Here is a 20608-nt window from a genome sequence, read left to right on the forward strand (position 1 = left end):
AGTTTCTCAGGCTGTGCCGAGTTGCATAGGCAGAGTTAGGCGCAATCCACGGCTGCCTCTAGTGTTGTTTGGAGAGGATTAGGAATTGCGGTCTGCAGAGTTCCCACGTCTCAGAGCTCGTTCTATGATTTTGAGCTATTGTCAGATCACTGTATGTGCTCTGACCGCTATGTCCATTGTGGTACTGAATTGCCTTTCATAACAGTACAGGAAGCCTAAAGTACTAATGATTCTCAATAGAGGGAAAAAAGAACTTCTGAGACTATTTTTTTTTTCTTTGCACTGTGTTTTGCCTTTTTTTTCCCCTAGACATTTGGGTGGTTCAGTACACAGGTGTAGCGATGGACATTAGAAGTCTGTCTTCATTTGTGGATCAGCTCTCGGCAAGAGTACAAAAGATTCAATACACTATTGATCAGAAATCTATGTTAGAACCAAGAATTCCTATTCCTGATTTGTTTTTTGGAGATAGAACTAAGTTTCTGAGTTTCAAAAAAAATTGTAAACTATTTCTGGCCTTGAAACCTCGCTCCTCTGGTGATCCAGTTCAACAGGTTTTGATTATTATTTATTTTTTGCGCGGCGACCCTCAGGACTGGGCATTTTCTCTTGCGCCAGGAGATCCTGCATTAAGTAATATCGATGCGTTTTTCCTGGCGCTCGGATTGCTGTACGATGAACCTAATTCAGTGGATCAGGCAGAGAAAAATTTGCTGGCTCTTTGTCAGGGTCAGGAGGAGATAGAGGTATATTGTCAGAAATTTAGAAAGTGGTCCGTGCTCACTCAATGGAATGAATCTGCGCTGGCAGCTATGTTCAGAAAGGGTCTCTCTGAAGCCCTTAAGGATGTCATGGTGGGATTTCCTATGCCTGCTGGTTTGAATGAGTCTATGTCTTTGGCCATTCAGATCGGTCGACGCTTGCGTGAGCGTAAATCTGTGCACCATTTGGCGGTATTACCTGAGCTTAAACCTGAGCCTATGCAGTGCGATAGGACTTTGACCAGAGTTGAACGGCAAGAACACAGACGTCTGAATGGGCTGGGTTTCTACTGTGGTGATTCCACTCATGCTATCTCTGATTGTCCTAAGCGCACTAAGCGGTTCGCTAGGTCTGCCACCATTGGTACGGTACAGTCAAAATTTCTTCTGTCCGTTACCTTGATCTGTTCTTTGTCATCGTATTCTGTCATGGCATTTGTGGATTCGGGCGCTGCCCTGAATTTGATGGACTTGGAGTATGCTAAGCGTTGTGGGTTTCTCTTAGAGCCCTTGCAGTGTCCTATTCCATTGAGAGGTATTGATGCCACGCCTTTGGCCAAGAATAAGCCTCAATACTGGACCCAGCTGACCATGTGCATGGCTCCTGCACATCAGGAGGTTATTCGCTTTCTGGTGTTGCATAATCTGGTCGTGTTGGGGTTGCCATGGCTACAAGCCCATAATCCAGTATTAGATTGGAAATCCATGTCAGTGTCCAGCTGGGGTTGTCAGGGGGTACATGGTGATGTTCCATTTCTGTCAATTTCGTCATCCACCCCTTCTGAGGTTCCAGAGTTCTTGTCTGATTACCGGGATGTATTTGATGAGCCCAAGTCCGATGCCCTACCTCCGCATAGGGATTGTGATTGTGCTATCAATTTGATTCCTGGTAGTAAATTCCCAAAAGGTTGACTGTTTAATTTATCCGTGCCTGAGCATGCCGCTATGCGCAGTTATGTGAAGGAATCCCTGGAGAAGGGGCATATTCGCCCGTCATCGTCACCATTAGGAGCAGGGTTATTTTCTCCAGTCACCTTCCACGACAGCGGTACTGGAGGATGTCTCCCCGCCCTAATGGGGGACAGGAGACACAAAGAGGTTAAATACCCTCCCCTTCCTGCCACCTCCAGTGTTTTTCCTGTCCCCTATGGGGCATGAAGAGGTCCTGCGGTAGTGCTGCCGTGGCCGGCGATCGGAGCACTCAGGTCTTACCTAGCCGGGCAGCCTGGGTCGGGATGTGTCTCCTCCCTGCGGCGCTGCTCCCGTCTCCCCACATGGTGCGGACTCGGGAGCCTTTCTCTGCTCCTCCCGCGCTCCTTCGGGAGTAAAGCGGAGCGGTGTGGTGCGGCCGGGGTCCCCGCGCGGCTCCCCGGCATTTCCTCCTCTCCTCATGGCCGGAAACGGTGGACGCGCGAACCGGAGGTACCCGAACTTCTGGTTCACGGCTTGTGCGTTCCAGCGGTGGAACGCACGCGCGTCGGACTACAGTTGATGGCGGCATAGCGGTCGTTCCCCTACGCCTGGGACCGGGAGGAGGAGCACAAGATCGGACGCAGCTTCCACGGTATTTAACCCTGGTAGTCACCTCCAGGTAAGGCCCCGTCTGACTGACTGGACTACAGTACTGACTGACCATGGAGGGTGACAGATCTATCTCTGCTTCTGCCGAGCCCTGCGTCCTCCCTCCTACCGTGAGTAGTGGGTTAAGGTCCCTCTATCCCTGTATTCCTTAGGGTGCCATATACTTAGTCCCCCTTCTCTCTCTTTTTTAGGGAGACAAGGCCTCTGCCCCTAGGAAGGACAGATCTTCCAAGACAAAATCGGAAGATCGAAAATGTGGTGTTTGTGCATCAAAGCTACCTTCTTCTTACAAGAAGAGACTGTGCCAGCCCTGCACTGACGAAATAATTCGCTCAGAACAGCCATCCTTGTTTGAGAGCATTAAATCCCTCATTAAACAGGAAGTTCAGTCCTCGGTATCGGCCCTTTCCCAGTCTCTGTTACCTCCGCCACCTCCTCCTAAAAAAAGGAAGATGGCAACGGTTACTTCTGATTCAGATTCTGGTGAACTTCATTCCTCCGGCTCGGAGGATTTGTGGGAGAATGAGGGCTCCACTTCCACCCCCAAAGAGGAGAGTAAAAAATATTACTTTGCCTCAGAGGACATACAGGAGTTAATTGGTATGGTCAGGGGGACAATGGGTGTCGAGGAGGAGGAGGAGAAGCCATCAGTGCAGGATGAGATGTTCGGTGGATTAAAACCTAAAAAATTAAAGGGGTTTCCTGTACATGAGAATGTACAGAGTCTCATCCTTCATGAATGGGAATCACCTGAAAAGGGTCTTACTGTTCCCTCTGAGCTTAGAAATCGTTTTTCTCTCGATGGAGATATCTCCCTGTGGGATACTCCTAAAGTAGACGTGCAGGTCTCTAGAGTGTCAAAAAAGACGACCCTCCCTTTCGAGGATTCTTCCCAACTCAGAGACCCTATGGACCGCAAGATGGAGAGTTTACTAAGAAGATCGTGGGAGACTTCTACCAATCTCCTTAAAACAAACGTTGCGTCCACCTGCGTGGCTAGATCCCTATTTCGTTGGCTCCGCACGCTGGAAGACCACCTTACCCAGGGAACATCTAGAGAAGTAATCTTAGATTCTCTCCCGCTTCTCCAAAAAGCTACGGGCTTCCTTGCCGATGCTTCGGCAGAGTCCGTAAGAGTGGCTGCCAAGTCGGCAGTTCTCTCTAACTCAGCCAGAAGAGCTCTGTGGCTCAAGTCTTGGAGTGGGGATATAACGTCCAAAACAAAACTCTGTGCCATTCCCTTTCAGGGCCGCTATCTGTTCGGGCAGGCCCTAGATGATATTCTGGATTAAGCAACGGACAAGAAGAAAGCGCTTCCGGAACAGAGAAATCCGAAGAAACGTTTTTTTCGTCCCTCAAAAGAGCAACCCTTCCAACGGAAATTCAAAGGGAAAGGCAAAACAGGACGCTGGAGCTATCCTAAAGGAGGGAAGGGTAGGAACATCCTGGTTCCCCAGTCCCAGCAGACCCCGGACAAACAGTGACTACGCCCAGGGCGTTGGTGGGCGTCTCTCGAGCTTCATCAACCAGTGGAGGTCCATTTCGTCGAACCAGTGGGTACTCGACACTATCCAGAATGGACTAAAATTAGAGTTCGAGAGCCCTCCCCCTCATCACATAAGGATAACCTCATTGCAGAGTCTCAGCCCTCAGGGCGCATTCCTTTCCGGCCTCCAGAACTTACTCCAGGAAGGAGTAATTTCCCCAGTACCTCAGCAAGAAATTGGCAGAGGACACTATTCCCACCTGTTTCTGATCAAGAAACCTTCGGGGAAGCACCGAATAATAATCAACTTGAAACCCCTGAATCAAGTAATAACCTACAGGAGGTTCAAGATGGAGTCGGTCAAAACAGCGATCCCTCTGATAGGACAAGACTGGGCGATGGCTACAGTGGATCTGAGGGACGCTTATTACCACGTCCCAATCCATCCAGAATTCCAGAGGTACCTAAGATTCGCAATATCTCAGGATCGGGAGACAGTACACTACCAGTTCAACTCCCTTCCCTTCGGAATCGCCTCAGCTCCCAGAGTCTTTACAAAGATCATGACAGAAGCCATTATATTCATCCGTCTTCAGGGGATCTGCATAGTACCCTATCTAGACGATCTACTCATTGTCGCTCCCTCAGTCTCCCGCCTCAGAGCCGACTTAACAAGATCTCTAGAAATCCTAAAGTCGTTGGGTTGGATCCCAAATCTAGAGAAATCGGACCTTTGTCCCTCCAGGAGGAAGAAGTTCCTAGGAGTCCTTCTGGACTCAGAGGCGAGGAGTTCCTTTCTGCCCAGAGAACGTCAACTCGATCTGGTACAGAAGATAACAGCATTCAGAACCCTGAAGGCTCCTACTCTACGACATTCCATGTCTATACTGGGATCTCTAACATCTTGTATCCAGATGGTACCTTGGGCTCAAGCCCACACGAGAGTCCTCCAAACCCATATCCTATCATCCTGGGACGGACAGCAGAGTTCTCTCTCCAAGAGAATTTGCCTTCCCAATCATGTCAAAACATCCCTGACATGGTGGCTACGGCTCCGAAACCTCCAACAGGGGGTCAGTTGGGATCAAATCCCGCTAAAGACACTAACATCAGATGCCAGTCAAAGGGGATGGGGAGCTATAGTCGAGGGATCCTATTTCCAGGGCACCTGGGGCCCAGACATCAGAGCAAGCTCTTCAAACTTCAGAGAACTGAAAGCGGTGGAAGAAACATTAAAAGCTGCATCCTCCATTGTTCAGGGACACCATGTCAGAATATATTCCGACAATATGACCACGGTAGCATACCTTCGTCATCAAGGAGGCACAAGATTCAGGAAACTAAAAACCTTAGCCTCAAACATTTTTTTCTGGGCAGAGAAGCATGTCCTCTCTATTTCAGCAGTTCACCTGAAGGGGTCAGCCAATACCCAGGCAGATTTCCTGAGCAGAAGGGATGTACATCCAGGGGAATGGTGTCTGGACCAGGAGGTCTTTCTCTCCCTGATTTCCAGATGGGGGATCCCAGAGGTAGACCTTTTTGCCAACAGTCAGAATGCCAAGCTGCAAACTTATTTCTCCCTAAATATGACAGACAGAGCTCTGGGCATGGATGTGTTCTCTCACCCGTGGAGGTTCAACCTCGTTTATGCATTTCCTCCGATCCCATTGCTATCAAAAACTCTACAGAAGATCCGATCGGAACGAGTTACGGCGATTCTAATCGCACCAACATGGCCAGGGAGGAGTTGGTACAGCGCCCTGTTAGACATGGCCCAGGAAGGTCCAATATGTCTACATCAGAAGGAAAATCTTCTTCATCAGGGACCGTTGCTGCATCCAAACCTTCACAGATTGAATCTTTCAGCATGGCTTCTGAAGCCGAGATACTAAAGGCAAGAGGTCTCTCAGATGGAGTAATTCATACTCTCCAGAACAGTAGAAAACCCATAACAAATGCCATTTATGCCAAAATCTGGAAGAAGTTTTCATCGTGGTATCTTCCAGATATTCCAGACCCATTTCATCCAAATATTGCCAAAATTCTGGACTTCTTGCAGAAGGGTCTAGAGTTGGGTCTTAGGCCTAACACCTTAAAAGTACAGATTTCAGCACTTAGCTCCTATTTCGATCAGGAACTAGCCAAACATCGGTGGATCAGGCGTTTTGTAACTTCAGCGAGTAGAATCCGTCCCAGAGTTCTCAACAATACTCCTCCTTGGGACCTTAATTTGGTCCTTAATAGTCTAACTCGGGACCCCTTCGAACCTTTAGCTCAGTCTTCATTAAAGGTTCTTACCCTAAAAACGGTCTTTTTAGTGGCTATTACCTCTGCCAGACGGATAGAACTACATGCCCTATCCATACAAGAGCCTTACTTAAGGGTAACATCTGATAGTATAATCCTTCGTCTAGATCCTACCTTCCTACCTAAAGTAACATCAGACTTTCATAGAGGTCAGGACATAGTGTTGCCCTCATTCTACCCGGATCCTTCTAATATAAAAGAGGAGTCCTTCCACACTCTGGATGTTCGCAGAGTGGTTCTACATTATCTTTCACAAACAGAGAGTTGGAGGATTGACCAAAATCTCTTCATTCAACTCTCCGGGAAGAACAAAGGCAGAAAGGCTACGAAAAATACTATCGCCAACTGGATTAAACAAGCCATATCTCTGGCATACTCATCCCAGAATCTACCACCTCCTCCATCACTGAAGGCCCATTCTACACAGTCGGTGTCAACATCATAGGCAGAGAGAGGTGATGCTTCTACGGAGCAGATTTGCAGAGCCGCCACCTGGTCATCAGTACATACGTTCACCAGGCACTACAGGCTTGATTTCAATCGGGATTTAACTTTCGGCAGAACAGTTCTGCAAGCGGTTGTCCCCCCCTAGAAATTATTTGTTGGTACTACTCCAGTACCGCTGTCGTGGAAGGTGACTGGAGAAAATAGAATTATTCTTACCGTTAATTCGGTTTCTAGGAACCTTCCACGACAGCACTAATTTCCCTCCCTATCTGATGATTTTATTGGATGATTCCTGCACTTAAGTGGTAACTATACATACTACTGTGTCCAGAAAAAACACTGGAGGTGGCAGGAAGGGGAGGGTATTTAACCTCTTTGTGTTTCCTGTCCCCCATTAGGGCGGGGAGACATCCTCCAGTACCGCTGTCATGGAAGGTTCCTAGAAACCGAATTAACGGTAAGAATAATTCTATTTTTTGTAGCCAAGAAGGATGGTTCGCTGAGACCTTGTATAGATTACCGCCTTCTAAATAAGATCACGGTTAAATTTCAGTACCTCTTGCCATTGTTATCTGATTTGTTTGCTCGGATTAAGGGGGCTAGTTGGTTCACCAAGATAGATCTTCGTGGTGCGTATAATCTGGTGCGAATCAGGCGAGGAGATGAATGGAAAACTGCATTTAATACGCCCGAGGGTCATTTTGAGTATCTAGTGATGCCATTCGGACTTGCCAATGCTCAGTCAGTGTTTCAGTCCTTTATGCATGACATCTTCCGAGAGTACCTGGATAAATTCCTGATTGTGTACTTGGATGACATTTTGATCTTCTCGGATGATTGGGAGTCTCATGTGAAGCAGGTCAGAACGGTTTTTCAGGTCCTGCGTGCTAATTCTTTGTTTGTGAAGGGATCAAAGTGTCTCTTTGGTGTGCAGAAGGTTTCATTTTTGGGGTTCATCTTTTCCCCTTCTACTATCGAGATGGATCCTGTTAAGGTCCAAGCCATCCATGGTTGGACTCAGCCGACATCTCTGAAAAGTCTGCAAAAGTTCCTGGGCTTTGCTAATTTTTATCGTCGCTTCATCTGCAATTTTTCTAGTATTGCCAAACCATTGACCGATTTGACCAAGAAGGGTGCTGATTTGGTCAATTGGTCTTCTGCTGCTGTGGAAGCTTTTCAAGAGTTGAAGCGTCGTTTTTCTTCTGCCCCTGTGTTGTGTCAACCAGATGTTTCTCTTCCGTTCCAGGTCGAGGTTGATGCTTCTGAGATTGGAGCAGGGGCTGTTTTGTCGCAGAGAGGTTCTGATTGCTCAGTGATGAAACCATGCGCTTTTTTTTCCAGGAAGTTTTCGCCTGCTGAGCGAAATTATGATGTGGGCAACCGAGAGTTGCTGGCCATGAAGTGGGCATTCGAGGAGTGGCGTCATTGGCTTGAAGGAGCTAAGCATCGCGTGGTGGTATTGACTGATCATAAGAACTTGACTTATCTCGAGTCTGCTAAGCGGTTGAATCCTAGACAGGCTCGTTGGTCGCTGTTTTTTGCCCGTTTTGACTTTGTGATTTCGTACCTTCCGGGCTCTAAAAATGTGAAGGCGGATGCTCTGTCTAGGAGTTTTGTGCCCGACTCTCCGGGTGTGTCTGAGCCGGCGGGTATCCTCAAGGAAGGAGTAATTGTGTCTGCCATCTCCCCTGATTTGCGGCGAGTGCTGCAAAAATTTCAGGCTAATAAACCTGATCGTTGTCCAGCGGAGAGACTGTTTGTCCCTGATAGGTGGACCAATAAAGTTATCTCTGAGGTTCATTGTTCGGTGTTGGCTGGTCATCCTGAAATCTTTGGTACCAGAGAGTTAGAGGCTAGATCCTTTTGGTGGCCGTCTCTGTCGCGGGATGTGCGTGCTTTTGTGCAGTCCTGTGGCATTTGTGCTCGGGCTAAGCCCTGCTGTTCTCGTGCCAGTGGGTTGCTTTTGCCCTTGCCGGTCCCGAAGAGGCCTTGGACACATATCTCTATGGATTTTATTTCAGATCTTCCCGTTTCTCAAAAGATGTCAGTCATATGGGTGGTCTGTGATCACTTTTCTAAGATGGTCCATCTGGTACCCTTGTCTAAATTGCCTTCTTCCTCTGATTTGGTGCCATTGTTTTTCCAGCATGTGGTTCGTTTACATGGCATTCCAGAGAATATCGTTTCTGACAGAGGTTCCCAGTTTGTTTCAAGGTTTTGGCGAGCCTTTTGTGGTAGGATGGGCATTGACTTGTCTTTTTCCTCGGCTTTCCATCCTCAGACTAATGGCCAGACCGAACGAACCAATCAGACCTTGGAAACACATCTGAGATGCTTTGTTTCTGCCGATCAGGATGACTGGGTGTCCTTTTTGCCTTTGGCTGAGTTCGCCCTTAATAATCGGGCCAGCTCGGCTACCTTGGTTTCGCCATTTTTCTGCAATTCTGGGTTCCATCCTCGTTTCTCTTCAGGACAGGTTGAGTCTTCGGACTGTCCTGGTGTGGATACTGTGGTGGACAGGTTGCAGCAGATTTGGACTCATGTAGTGGACAATTTGACCTTGTCCCAGGAGAAGGCTCAACGTTTCGCTAATCGCAGACGTCGTGTGGGTCTCCGACTTCGTGTTGGGGATCTGGTTTGGTTATCTTCTCGTCATATTCCTATGAAGGTTTCCTCTCCTAAGTTTAAACCTCGTTTCATTGGTCCGTATAGGATTTCTGAGGTTCTTAATCCTGTGTCTTTTCGTCTGACCCTTCAGGATTCTTTTTCCATACATAACGTATTCCATAGGTCATTGTTGCGGAGATACGTGGCACCTATGGTTCCATCTGTTGACCCTCCTGCCCTGGTTTTGGTGGAGGGGGAATTGGAGTATATTGTGGAGAAGATTTTGGATTCTCGTGTTTCTAGACGGAAACTCCAGTATCTGGTTAAATGGAAGGGTTATGCTCAGGAAGATAATTCCTGGGTTTTTGCCTCTGATGTCCATGCTCCCGATCTTGTTCGTGCCTTTCATGTGGCTCATCCTGGTCGGCCTGGGGGCTCTGGTGAGGGTTCGGTGACCCCTCCTCAAGGGGGGGGGTACTATTGTGAATTCTGTGGCAGAGCTCCCTCCTGTGGTCACAAGTGGTACTTCGGCTGATTCTCTCTGTGAGCTTCTGTTGGTGGAGGGAAATGGTACTGCGGCTTCTGAGTTTCCTCCCTCAGGTGATGTGGTGAGGTCGTTAGGTGCTTCTCTACTTAACTCCACCTAATGCTTTGATCCTGGCTTCCTGTCAATGTTCCAGTGTTGGACTTGCTTTTCCCTGGATCATTCCTGTGGCCTGCTGCTCTGCATAGCTAAGTTCTTCTTTGCTATTTGTTTGCTATTTTTTCTGTCCAGCTTGTCTAATTTGTTGCTGGAAGCTCTGGGACGCAAAGGGTGTACCTCCGTGCCGTTAGTTCGGTACGGAGGGTCTTTTTGTCCCCTTTGCGTGGTTTTCTTTAGGGTTTTGTGTAGACCGCAAAGTTATCTTTCCTATCCTCGCTCTGTTAAGAAAGTCGGGCCTCACTTTGCTGAATCTATTTCATCTCTACGTTTGTCTTTTCATCTTAACTCACAGTCATTATATGTGGGGGGCTGACTTTTCCTTTGGGGTATTTCTCTGAGGCAAGGTAGGCTTATTTTCTATCTTCAGGCTAGTTAGTTTCTCAGGCTGTGCCGAGTTGCATAGGCAGAGTTAGGCGCAATCCACGGCTGCCTCTAGTGTTGTTTGGAGAGGATTAGGAATTGCGGTCTGCAGAGTTCCCATGAAAAGGGGCTCGACGCAGTTTTTTGTGCGCTATCAGGCTCTGACGTGGCCCCGGAGAGTGCACGACTTGTCCTCACACTGTTAGAGCTCATCCTCAGGAGGAATTATTTTCTCTTTGGGGATGAGTTCTTTTTACAGTTGAGGGGTACCGCCATGGGGTCCAATGTGACCCCCACTTATGCAAACATCTATATGGCGGTATTCGAGGACAGGTTTGTTTACTGTTCCAGCCTCTGGCGCCACGTCAGAGCCTGGTGGCGTTACATTGATGATATTTTTTTGATTTGGGATGGTAATGTGACAGAACTTAATGAGTTTCACCATTATCTTAATGGAGTATACGTGGAATTACAGTTTACTTTGACCTCTTCTACTTCTCAGCTCCAGTTTTTGGATACCCTTGTTTATAAAGAAGGAGATAAATTGAAGACAGACATTTTTGTGAAGGAGACCGATAGAAATGGCCTGTTGCTATTTGATAGCAACCACCCTCGGAGAATGGTTAACTACCATGGAGCCAACTCTTGAGGGTGCGTAGAATAGTGTCGGATGACACTGTGGTTGATCAGAGGCTGGATGAAATGTGTCTGAAGTTCTCCAACAGGGGTTATCCCAAGAAGGAGCTTTGCAGATTTAGTCATAAGGCTCGGAATGTATCACGGGAGTCCACTCGTAAATCAGGGTCCTTGAAGCAGCTCGGGGAACGTATCCCTTTTGTATCTGAAAAACTGAAAATGTAGGCCCCTTAAAAAATAGTGAGGAAAGAATGGTTGTAGATGACGAGGAAAAAGCTAACATATTAAACACCTTCTTCTCCACGGTATTCACGGTGGAAAATGAAATGCTAGGTGAAATCCCAAGAAACAATGAAAACCCTATATTAAGGGTCACCAATCTAACCCAAGAAGAGGTGCGAAACCGGCTAAATAAGATTAAAATAGATAAATCTCCGGGTCCGGATGGCATACACCCACGAGTACTAAGAGAACTAAGTAATGTAATAGATAAACCATTATTTCTTATTTTTAGTGACTCTATAGCGACAGGGTCTGTTCCGCAGGACTGGCGCATAGCAAATGTGGTGCCAATATTCAAAAAGGGCTCTAAAAGTGAACCTGGAAATTATAGGCCAGTAAGTCTAACCTCTATTGTTGGTAAAATATTTGAAGGGTTTCTGAGGGATGTTATTCTGGATTATCTCAATGAGAATAACTGTTTAACTCCATATCAGCATGGGTTTATGAGAAATCGCTCCTGTCAAACCAATCTAATCAGTTTTTATGAAGAGGTAAGCTATAGACTGGACCACGGTGAGTCATTGGACGTGGTATATCTCGATTTTTCCAAAGCGTTTGATACCGTGCCGCACAAGAGGTTGGTACACAAAATGAGAATGCTTGGTCTGGGGGAAAATGTGTGTAAATGGGTTAGTAACTGGCTTAGTGATAGAAAGCAGAGGGTGGTTATAAATGGTATAGTCTCTAACTGGGTCGCTGTGACCAGTGGGGTACCGCAGGGGTCAGTATTGGGACCTGTTCTCTTCAACATATTCATTAATGATCTGGTAGAAGGTTTACACAGTAAAATATCGATATTTGCAGATGATACAAAACTATGTAAAGCAGTTAATACAAGAGAAGATAGTATTCTGCTACAGATGGATCTGGATAAGTTGGAAACTTGGGCTGAAAGGTGGCAGATGAGGTTTAACAATGATAAATGTAAGGTTATACACATGGGAAGAGGGAATCAATATCACCATTACACACTGAACGGGAAACCACTGGGTAAATCTGACAGGGAGAAGGACTTGGGGATCCTAGTTAATGATAAACTTACCTGGAGCAGCCAGTGCCAGGCAGCAGCTGCCAAGGCAAACAGGATCATGGGGTGCATTAAAAGAGGTCTGGATACACATGATGAGAGCATTATACTGCCTCTGTACAAATCCCTAGTTAGACCGCACATGGAGTACTGTGTCCAGTTTTGGGCACCGGTGCTCAGGAAGGATATAATGGAACTAGAGAGAGTACAAAGGAGGGCAACAAAATTAATAAAGGGGATGGGAGAACTACAATACCCAGATAGATTAGAGAAAGTAGGATTATTTAGTCTAGAAAAAAGACGACTGAGGGGCGATCTAATAACCATGTATAAGTATATAAGGGGACAATACAAATATCTCGCTGAGGATCTGTTTATACCAAGGAAGGTGACGGGCACAAGGGGGCATTCTTTGCGTCTGGAGGAGAGAAGGTTTTTCCACCAACATAGAAGAGGATTCTTTACTGTTAGGGCAGTGAGAATCTGGAATTGCTTGCCTGAGGAGGTGGTGATGGCGAACTCAGTCGAGGGGTTCAAGAGAGGCCTGGATGTCTTCCTGGAGCAGAACAATATTGTATCATACAATTATTAGGTTCTGTAGAAGGACGTAGATCTGGGTATTTATTATGATGGAATATAGGCTGAACTGGATGGACAAATGTCTTTTTTCGGCCTTACTAACTATGTTACTATGTTACTATGTTATCTACATACACTTCAGCTAGTGGTCAAATTGACAGGATTTTGAAAAAACATTGGATGGGTTTGCAGCGCGGTTTACCATCTATACCAGCGTTTAAAAACTATCCAATGATGTCATACAGAAGGGGTCGCAATCTGGGTGACAGTTTGGTGAGATCGGATATTGGATCATCTAAGAGCTCCCTAGTCCAATCGACTCTAAGCACACCCAGACTTGGAAATTTTCCATGTCTGGGGTGTGCCAGCTGTAACAACATGCTTAAAGGGGAATTTTTCTATCACCCTCATACGGGGAAGAAGATTTATCTGAAGGAACGTTATACTTGTTCTTCGAGCTTTGTTGTTTACATGATTACGTGCCCGTGCGGGTTAGCTTATGTGGGGGAGACCACGATGGAGGTGCGGGCGCGAATCAGTAAGCATAAAAGCACGATACGTACAGGACTTACAGATTTGCCGATCCCCAAACATTTTCTGGACAATAAACATTCTGTCAACCAATTACGCTTTAGGGTAATAGATAGTGTTCCGGTTTTGAGGAGAGGTGGGGATAGATTATCGTTGCTTAGGAAGAAAGAAATGAGATGGATTTACTCATTAGGGACCTTACAACCTGGAGGCCTTAATTTAGACTTTAATTTACAGGTCTGCATTCCTAGGTAATATTTTCTCTCCCCTAGTTCATTGTTCTCTCTCCTCTTGGTTATGGCATTATTCATCGGTATATTGTTTTTATAGTGTTTTTGTCGTTTTTTATTGTTTTTAGCGATTGATTATACAATGTCCTTTTCCGTCCCTAGGTAGTGTCACTCTATTGATCTATCTGATCAAAATGGCTTTTTCCATGTTTTATCTTGAGTTACACCTTATAGATGGCTAATTATATCTATTTATATTTATTTAGGTTCCCTTGGCAACCCGTTGTGGCCGTGGCTGCACAGATCCAATGGTTATAGGCGCCTGTGTATTGGCATCTGGCTAGCTGACTCTGTGACGTCGCATCTGGGACGTCCTGTTTGTGACGCGCCGGCGTCCTCTTTGCATGTGGGTTGGCGGGGGGCGTGGCATCTCACTGTGCCGCTGGATCTGCCTGTATCGTGGCTTACGATGCGGCGGTTTCCGGCGGTACTGAGTCTGCGCGCATCCGCGGCTTCCCCTGTGCATGGGGGATGGATGGTTGCGTCACTGTGGGGCGGACCCGGTTGTGTGATCACGTGAAGTGGGCGGGCTGTTGTCATGACGCACAGCTACACCTATCAGGGTGCTTCTGAGTCCTCTGCGGCCAGGTGGCTTGCCGTAGTGAGTCGCAGGGTTGTGATGTAGTCATGGTATATGATATAAGTGTTTGCCTGATTGGTTACCTGGGACTGGCTTGGAAGCATGATGGGGTTTGATAGGCTGGTTGAATTTTGGCGCCCACCGCAGAATTGATCCGGATTGGACAGGAGGATCGCTGCAAGGACTGTTTCATTGGAAATTTGTAGCCGTGACTACGGATATGCCGGAACCTAATTGGCTGGACGGAATATAAACATTGCAGCAATATTATGTTATATGCTTTTGAGATTTGATTTTCTTTGTTTCTAACGCTGCAGATATTGTATGTATCTATTTTAATGTATTATATATAGTTTGATTGATGTTACTTTTTGTATTTGTATATGTAATTAGTGGCTGGTTGGTGATTGGTGCCCTGTGTGGTATCCACACCATTTAAGCCGACACTTTGTACTGTGCTACATGCTTGAAAAAGACCAGGATACTGGTCGAAACGTTGCTTTTACATGGACCAATAAAGTTTCCTTTTTTGATACCACGACACCCGGCTGGAGCGCTGTTCATCTTCCTTTGGACTATTGTACATATCCAGGTTGGTTCCCTGGACAAGGAACGAGCGCCCGTTTGTGTGAGTGCTGTCAGCCCGATCTTTTTTCTACTGCAGAGTTCCCACGTCTCAGAGCTCGTTCTATGATTTTGAGTTATTGTCAGATCACTGTATGTGCTCTGACCGCTATGTCCATTGTGGTACTGAATTGCCTTTCATAACAATTCCCCCCTATACAGAGCAGACCTCCCCATTATTCCCCCCAGCTATACAGAGCAGACCTCCCCTTTTTCCCCCCCACCTATACAGAGCAGACCTCCCCTTTATTCCCCCCACCTATACAGAGCAGAACTCCCCTTTATACCCCCCACCTATACAGAGCAGACCTCCCCTTTATACCCCCCCACCTATACAGAGCAGACCTCCCCTTCATTCCCCCCACCTATACAGAGCAGACCTCCCCTTTATAGCAGGGGGGGCATAGTCCTGCTGGTGGTAATAAGGCCACATCTCCAGAACAGAATAATTGATCAATGTTTATTAAGAAGTTTAATCGAAAAAAAAATGCCCAGGGCAATGCCGGGGAGCCGCCGCACGGGGCAATAAATGCCACGATCTGCCGCACGGGTCAGACAACTGCTCGTATAGCAACTCCTTACACTGCGAGCTCATTCTCTGGGATTTCCCATCCTCTCTGCAGGTCAGGACACGGGAGCAATCAGGGGAATCGCTGCATTAGGGGGCGCTCCACACTGCAGGCGACCTCATTGCGTTTAAGGGTATTTTGGGGCATGTTCTTTGTTAAAGGGGATGTCCAGGACTTCGATACGGACGATCTATCTTGAGGATTGGATCACAATTAGATCACTGGGGGGGCCACACTTGGCACCTCCACCGATCAGCTGTTGTAAGCAGTGTGCGCCACATCGATGGAGGGACAAGCTGTATAGCCGCTGCCGATCTAGGATTTATCACCTTTCCTAAGTTTGGGACCATCCATTTAAATGACATTTTTCTCACTCCGTCCGATCCCCCGGTAGCAGTGACGCGTCATCACATCCTACGGGGACGTCCTGTCCTTAGGATTGGTCAATATTAGATTTGTGCGGGGCTCCCAGCTCCCGTGGCGTCCGAACATACGGAGTGCGCTGCGTAGTGGCCGATCTCGGTACTGCATTCACTTCCGGACATATACTGAGGATAGCTTTGTCCTCAACAACCCTTTTTTTAAAAAAAAAATATGAATCAACATAAAAAAAAAATGGCATTAAATCGAGGACATTCCCTTAACCTTCATCGTGGCTACTCCCGTTATGCAGGGGTCGACGCAGCGGTTCTGATCCCTTACATATCGGGCCGGTGATTCAGGACATCCGCCATATTTTAGGGGTAAATCCGTGCAACGTTCCCGTTTGCCCTGAGTTTGGAAATCCTCATGCATTACTCACAAAAAAAAAACAAAAATAAAATCTATAAAAAATTCCAACATAATATATAACCAGAGCGGCGCTGGCCGATGCGATTGGCGTCACATCCACATTTATCTCTTCATAATTCTTCACAGTCGGTCACGTCCGGCTACCCATGTCTGGAATTAATTGCTCAGAGCGGTCTTGATTTTTGGCTGGGTACCGGCTCCTGCGTCCGGTCGGCTGACAGGCGCTAAACATGATTGGTGCGATCCCCTTTAAGTACATAAATCCATCCTGGGGCTTTATATTCAGGGGCCCAAAGTTCATTGCCGGGCGCAGGTAAGATACACTTGGTGATCAGTGGGGTCCGGCGTCGTACGGCCAGGACCACCGATCTGCGCTTAGGAGGGAGAGGTGGAAACAGCTGTTACCAGAAGGGACACCTAGAAGGAAGAAGAAAAAAAAATCAAATATTACTAAAGTCCTGGGGTTTTCAGGCCATCCTCAGAACTCAATGCTAAAATCCTGGCTTCTTGTATCCACCACTAGGGGGAGCTCTCACATTAAATGCAGTGAGCTCCCCCTAGTGGTGACCAAAAGGACTCAATCTTGGGTATAAAAAAGAAAGCGATAGACACCCACTGCGAATATTACTAATGTTCTGTTTCTGGGATTTTTGGAATCAGGAAAGAGTAGACAGTCCTCAGAGCTCAATGCTAAAATCCTGGCTTCTTGTATTCACCACTAGGGGGAGCTCTCTCACATTGAATGCAGTGAGCTCCTGCTAGTGGTGACCGCAAGGACTCAATTTGGGGCGCAAAAAAAAGGAAACAATACACACCCACTGCAAATATTACTTACATTTAGGATTTATAGACCGGGAAAGGGTGGACTGTCCTCTTAAGAGCTCGATACTAAAATCCTGACTTCTTGTATCCACCACTAGAGGGAGCTCATTACAGGAGGATTCATGCAGCGCACACCGACTGCCGTGAGCTCCCCCTAGTGGGAACTGCAGGGACTCCAACACAATTTGGGGCATCAAGGGGAAAAAAAAAAAGGAAACGATGTCCTTTGGGACTTACCATCCGATATAACACTGACAGAGGTTCTCGTGAGACGTGGCTTGCTTTATTAATAGTTCGACCTGCGTGTTTACGTCCAGAGTGTCTTCGTTTAAAAAGTCTCGTCCTGAGAAATTAAAACACATCAGTATTAAACCCCGATCCGTGCAATCATTGTGTTATGGGGATAGCGCACGTATCAGCTGGGAGGAGCTCACTAACTGTTTCTCTGCTACCTCATTCTGCAGCCGCTGATGGACAGTGCAATGCGGAGCGTGAAGATGGCAAACGCAGATAAGCAAATATTTTTAACCAAAAATAAAAATTCCTCCCCTAATGTGTCCCATAAGCTTTAATGTTGGTCAAACTGTCTGTTAGAACCATTCAGCGTGTATATCATCAGGTGGTAACAAGATGGAGGAATCCAGAGGGGACACAGGGGTCCGAGAAATAAGCACACTCGGGCGGTCTGTGTGCGCATGTGTGTTACAGGTAAGGGCAGCAAACAGCCGCCTTATGTAAGCGATTGTCGGCAGCCATCATGTCTGCAGGTGGCATCAGTAGGACCCGGCCGCCATCATGTCTGCAGGTGGCATCAGTAGGACCCGGCTGCCGGCAGCCATCATGTCTGCAGGTGGCATCAGTAGGACCCGGCTGCCGGCAGCCATCATGTCTGCAGGTGGCATCAGTAGGACCCGGCCGCCATCATGTCTGCAGGTGACATCAGTAGGACCCGACTGCCGGCAGCCATCATGTCTGCAGGTGACATCAGTAGGACCCGACTGCCGGCAGCCATCATGTCTGCAGGTGACATCAGTAGGACCCGGCCGCCATCATGTCTGCAGGTGACATCAGTAGGACCAGACTGCCGGCAGCCATCATGTCTGCAGGTGACATCAGTAGGACCCGGCCGCCATCATGTCTGCAGGTGACATCAGTAGGACCAGACTGCCGGCAGCCATCATGTCTGCAGGTGACATCAGTAGGACCCGGCCGCCATCATGTCTGCAGGCGACATCAGTAGGACCCGGCCGCCATCATGTCTGCAGGTGGCATCAGTAGGACCCGACTGCCGGCAGCCATCATGTCTGCAGGCGACATCAGTAGGACCCGGCCGCCATCATGTCTGCAGGTGGCATCAGTAGGACCCGACTGCCGGCAGCCATCATGTCTGCAGGTGACATCAGTAGGACCCGGCCGCCATCATGTCTGCAGGTGGCATCAGTAGGACCCGGCCGCCATCATGTCTGCAGGTGGCATTAGTAGGACCCGACTGCCGGCAGCCATCATGTCTGCAGGTGGCATCAGTAGGACCCGGCCGCCATCATGTCTGCAGGTGGCATTAGTAGGACCCGACTGCCGGCAGCCATCATGTCTGCAGGTGGCATCAGTAGGACCTGTGTGTTTACCTGTCAGCTTGTCTCGGACCCTGTTGATGATCTGGATGGCTTTCTTATTCAGGGCTTCAGGCTGCACGACGCCGTCACCAACTGCGAGGAAACGAGAACATGTTAACTACGAAGCACAAAGCATCGGACGCGTCGTGGCCGCAGATTGTGAGTCAGAACAGCGCTTCCTTTATCCGCTCACTGACCGCTTCTGTGTGACTCGCTGTAGTTATTAGTGACTGGGGGTATAGAGGACTCATCCGGGGACGTCTGCTTTTTTGGGAGTATGAAAAACATTGGTGTGGATCCTGCAGGTATGAACAGTGGAAGCGCGCACCACGGCGCAGGGTTCGGCGGCAGACGCGCACCACGGCGCAGGGTTCGGCGGCAGACGCGCACCACGGCGCAGGGTTCGGCGGCAGACGCGCACCACGGCGCAGGGTTCGGCGGCAGACGCGCACCACGGCGCAGGGTTCGGCGGCAGACGCGCACCACGGCGCAGGGTTCGGCGGCAGACGCGCACCACGGCGCAGGGTTCGGCGGCAGACGCGCACCACGGCGCAGGGTTCGGCGGCAGACGCGCACCACGGCGCAGGGTTCGGCGGCAGACGCGCACCGTGCCCTCCCTGAGCTGCTGTGCTCCACGTTCACCTCTCCCCGGCACTTACTGTATGTGTGTATGGACTCGGGCACGGTACTTCCAGGCTTCTTATGAGCGGTCTCCCCGAGATCCACAGTCTCCAGCATTTCTAAGGAAAGCACAAAGATGGTGGCATTAAGAAAAGACATTAACTTGTCAGAGCTGAGGTGTCGTTACTGTGCGCTACTACATGTGACAGAACGCAAAAGGCAAATAATTCACTTTCTCAATTTTGTCATTAGAGTGTATCCAGCGAGACCGACGGAGGGGGATGGACAATTGGGCAGCTTAGGGGGCCGCAGTGGTTATCGGCAGGCATTGCTGGGGAGCCGCAGTGATACACAGGACTCAAGGAGCAGGCGCACATGTCGTACATGGTTGTGTCAAAAGTCTCCGACCCTGAATGTGAGACCCAGTAGACAATAAAGGGGTCCCAGTTTGGGGGTGGACAGGTGAGTGTGCACATATGTAAAATCGCCAATAAAAGGGTTTGTATGTGAATTCGGACACATAGGATAGGTCATAGGTATCAGACCGTGGGCTTCAAAACCTGAAACCCCCCACTGATCAGCTCCCGTGGTGGCCGTCATAAGTGTTAAGAGGGCCACCAAACATTGTGTAGTGGCCGGTCTCGGTACTGCAGCTCCGATCACAATCACACTAGGAGCTGCAGTACTGAAAATGGCCACTAGACGGAGTGTGGTGCTGTGGTTTGCGGCTCCGTGTACATGAGAGGCCACAGGACTCGCCCATGTGCGACCATGCCGGATGTCCGAGCGTAGGACAGATCATCGATATCGTGGTCCCGCATGACAGACATTTTATATAGTCCGCAAAGGAAAAGCATGGAGCTGCGGCTGCTTCACAGCAGGCAGACGAAGGCGGCGTTATACTCGATGCCTGCCGTTAACGGCAGCGACCGGAGATCTGATCACATTTAAATGGCGTCATTGCAGGGGCAAAAGACGGATGGGTCATTACTGCGGCTGACGGCCACGTTAGTCCTCCTGTGAGGCCGAGAGAACCGCGACCTCACTATATCCTGCAACACGCTACAAAGGTCAAATCGCTTAAGAAAAGAAAATGGTGAAAAAAAAAAAAGAAAAATATACAAGTAAAAAAAAAGTAAAAAAATTTAAAAAATGTAAAACATATTTGATGTCATCGTATCAAAAAAATAAAAAACCTGAGCTATCAAAATAGAGAACAATTTAAGCCATAAATTAAACGCAAAAAAAAAAAACCCTGCAACGCCAGAATTAACATTTTCCGTTGGCTGCACTTCCCCCAAAAACATTCTCCGCGCACAAAACACAAAGTCCAGCAACAAACATCATAAAAGCGCTCCCTCTCGCAGAAAAAGACAAGGTTTTTTTGCTT

General features: G+C 48.1%; 1 protein-coding gene across 25 annotated transcripts in view; it reads right to left on the reverse strand.

Annotated features, from left to right (window-relative positions):
* Window positions 1-15247: 15247 nt before the first annotated feature.
* The window catches only part of MTOR (mechanistic target of rapamycin kinase), a 95961-nt gene continuing 90600 nt past the window's right edge, over window positions 15248-20608 (reverse strand). For all 25 annotated transcript variants that reach the window (XM_069742248.1, XM_069742263.1, XM_069742255.1 and 22 more), the window contains 4 exons: window positions 19257-19337; window positions 18610-18690; window positions 17222-17327; window positions 15248-16579 (listed from right to left, as the gene is read on the reverse strand). In XM_069742248.1, coding sequence (XP_069598349.1) covers window positions 16564-16579; window positions 17222-17327; window positions 18610-18690; window positions 19257-19337 — 284 coding nt within the window. In that variant the 3' untranslated portion in view covers window positions 15248-16563. The remainder of the gene's footprint in view (window positions 16580-17221; window positions 17328-18609; window positions 18691-19256; window positions 19338-20608) is intronic.

Source organism: Ranitomeya imitator, chromosome 10, assembly GCF_032444005.1.
Source record: "Ranitomeya imitator isolate aRanImi1 chromosome 10, aRanImi1.pri, whole genome shotgun sequence".
Classification (NCBI taxonomy): Eukaryota; Metazoa; Chordata; class Amphibia; order Anura; family Dendrobatidae; genus Ranitomeya; species Ranitomeya imitator.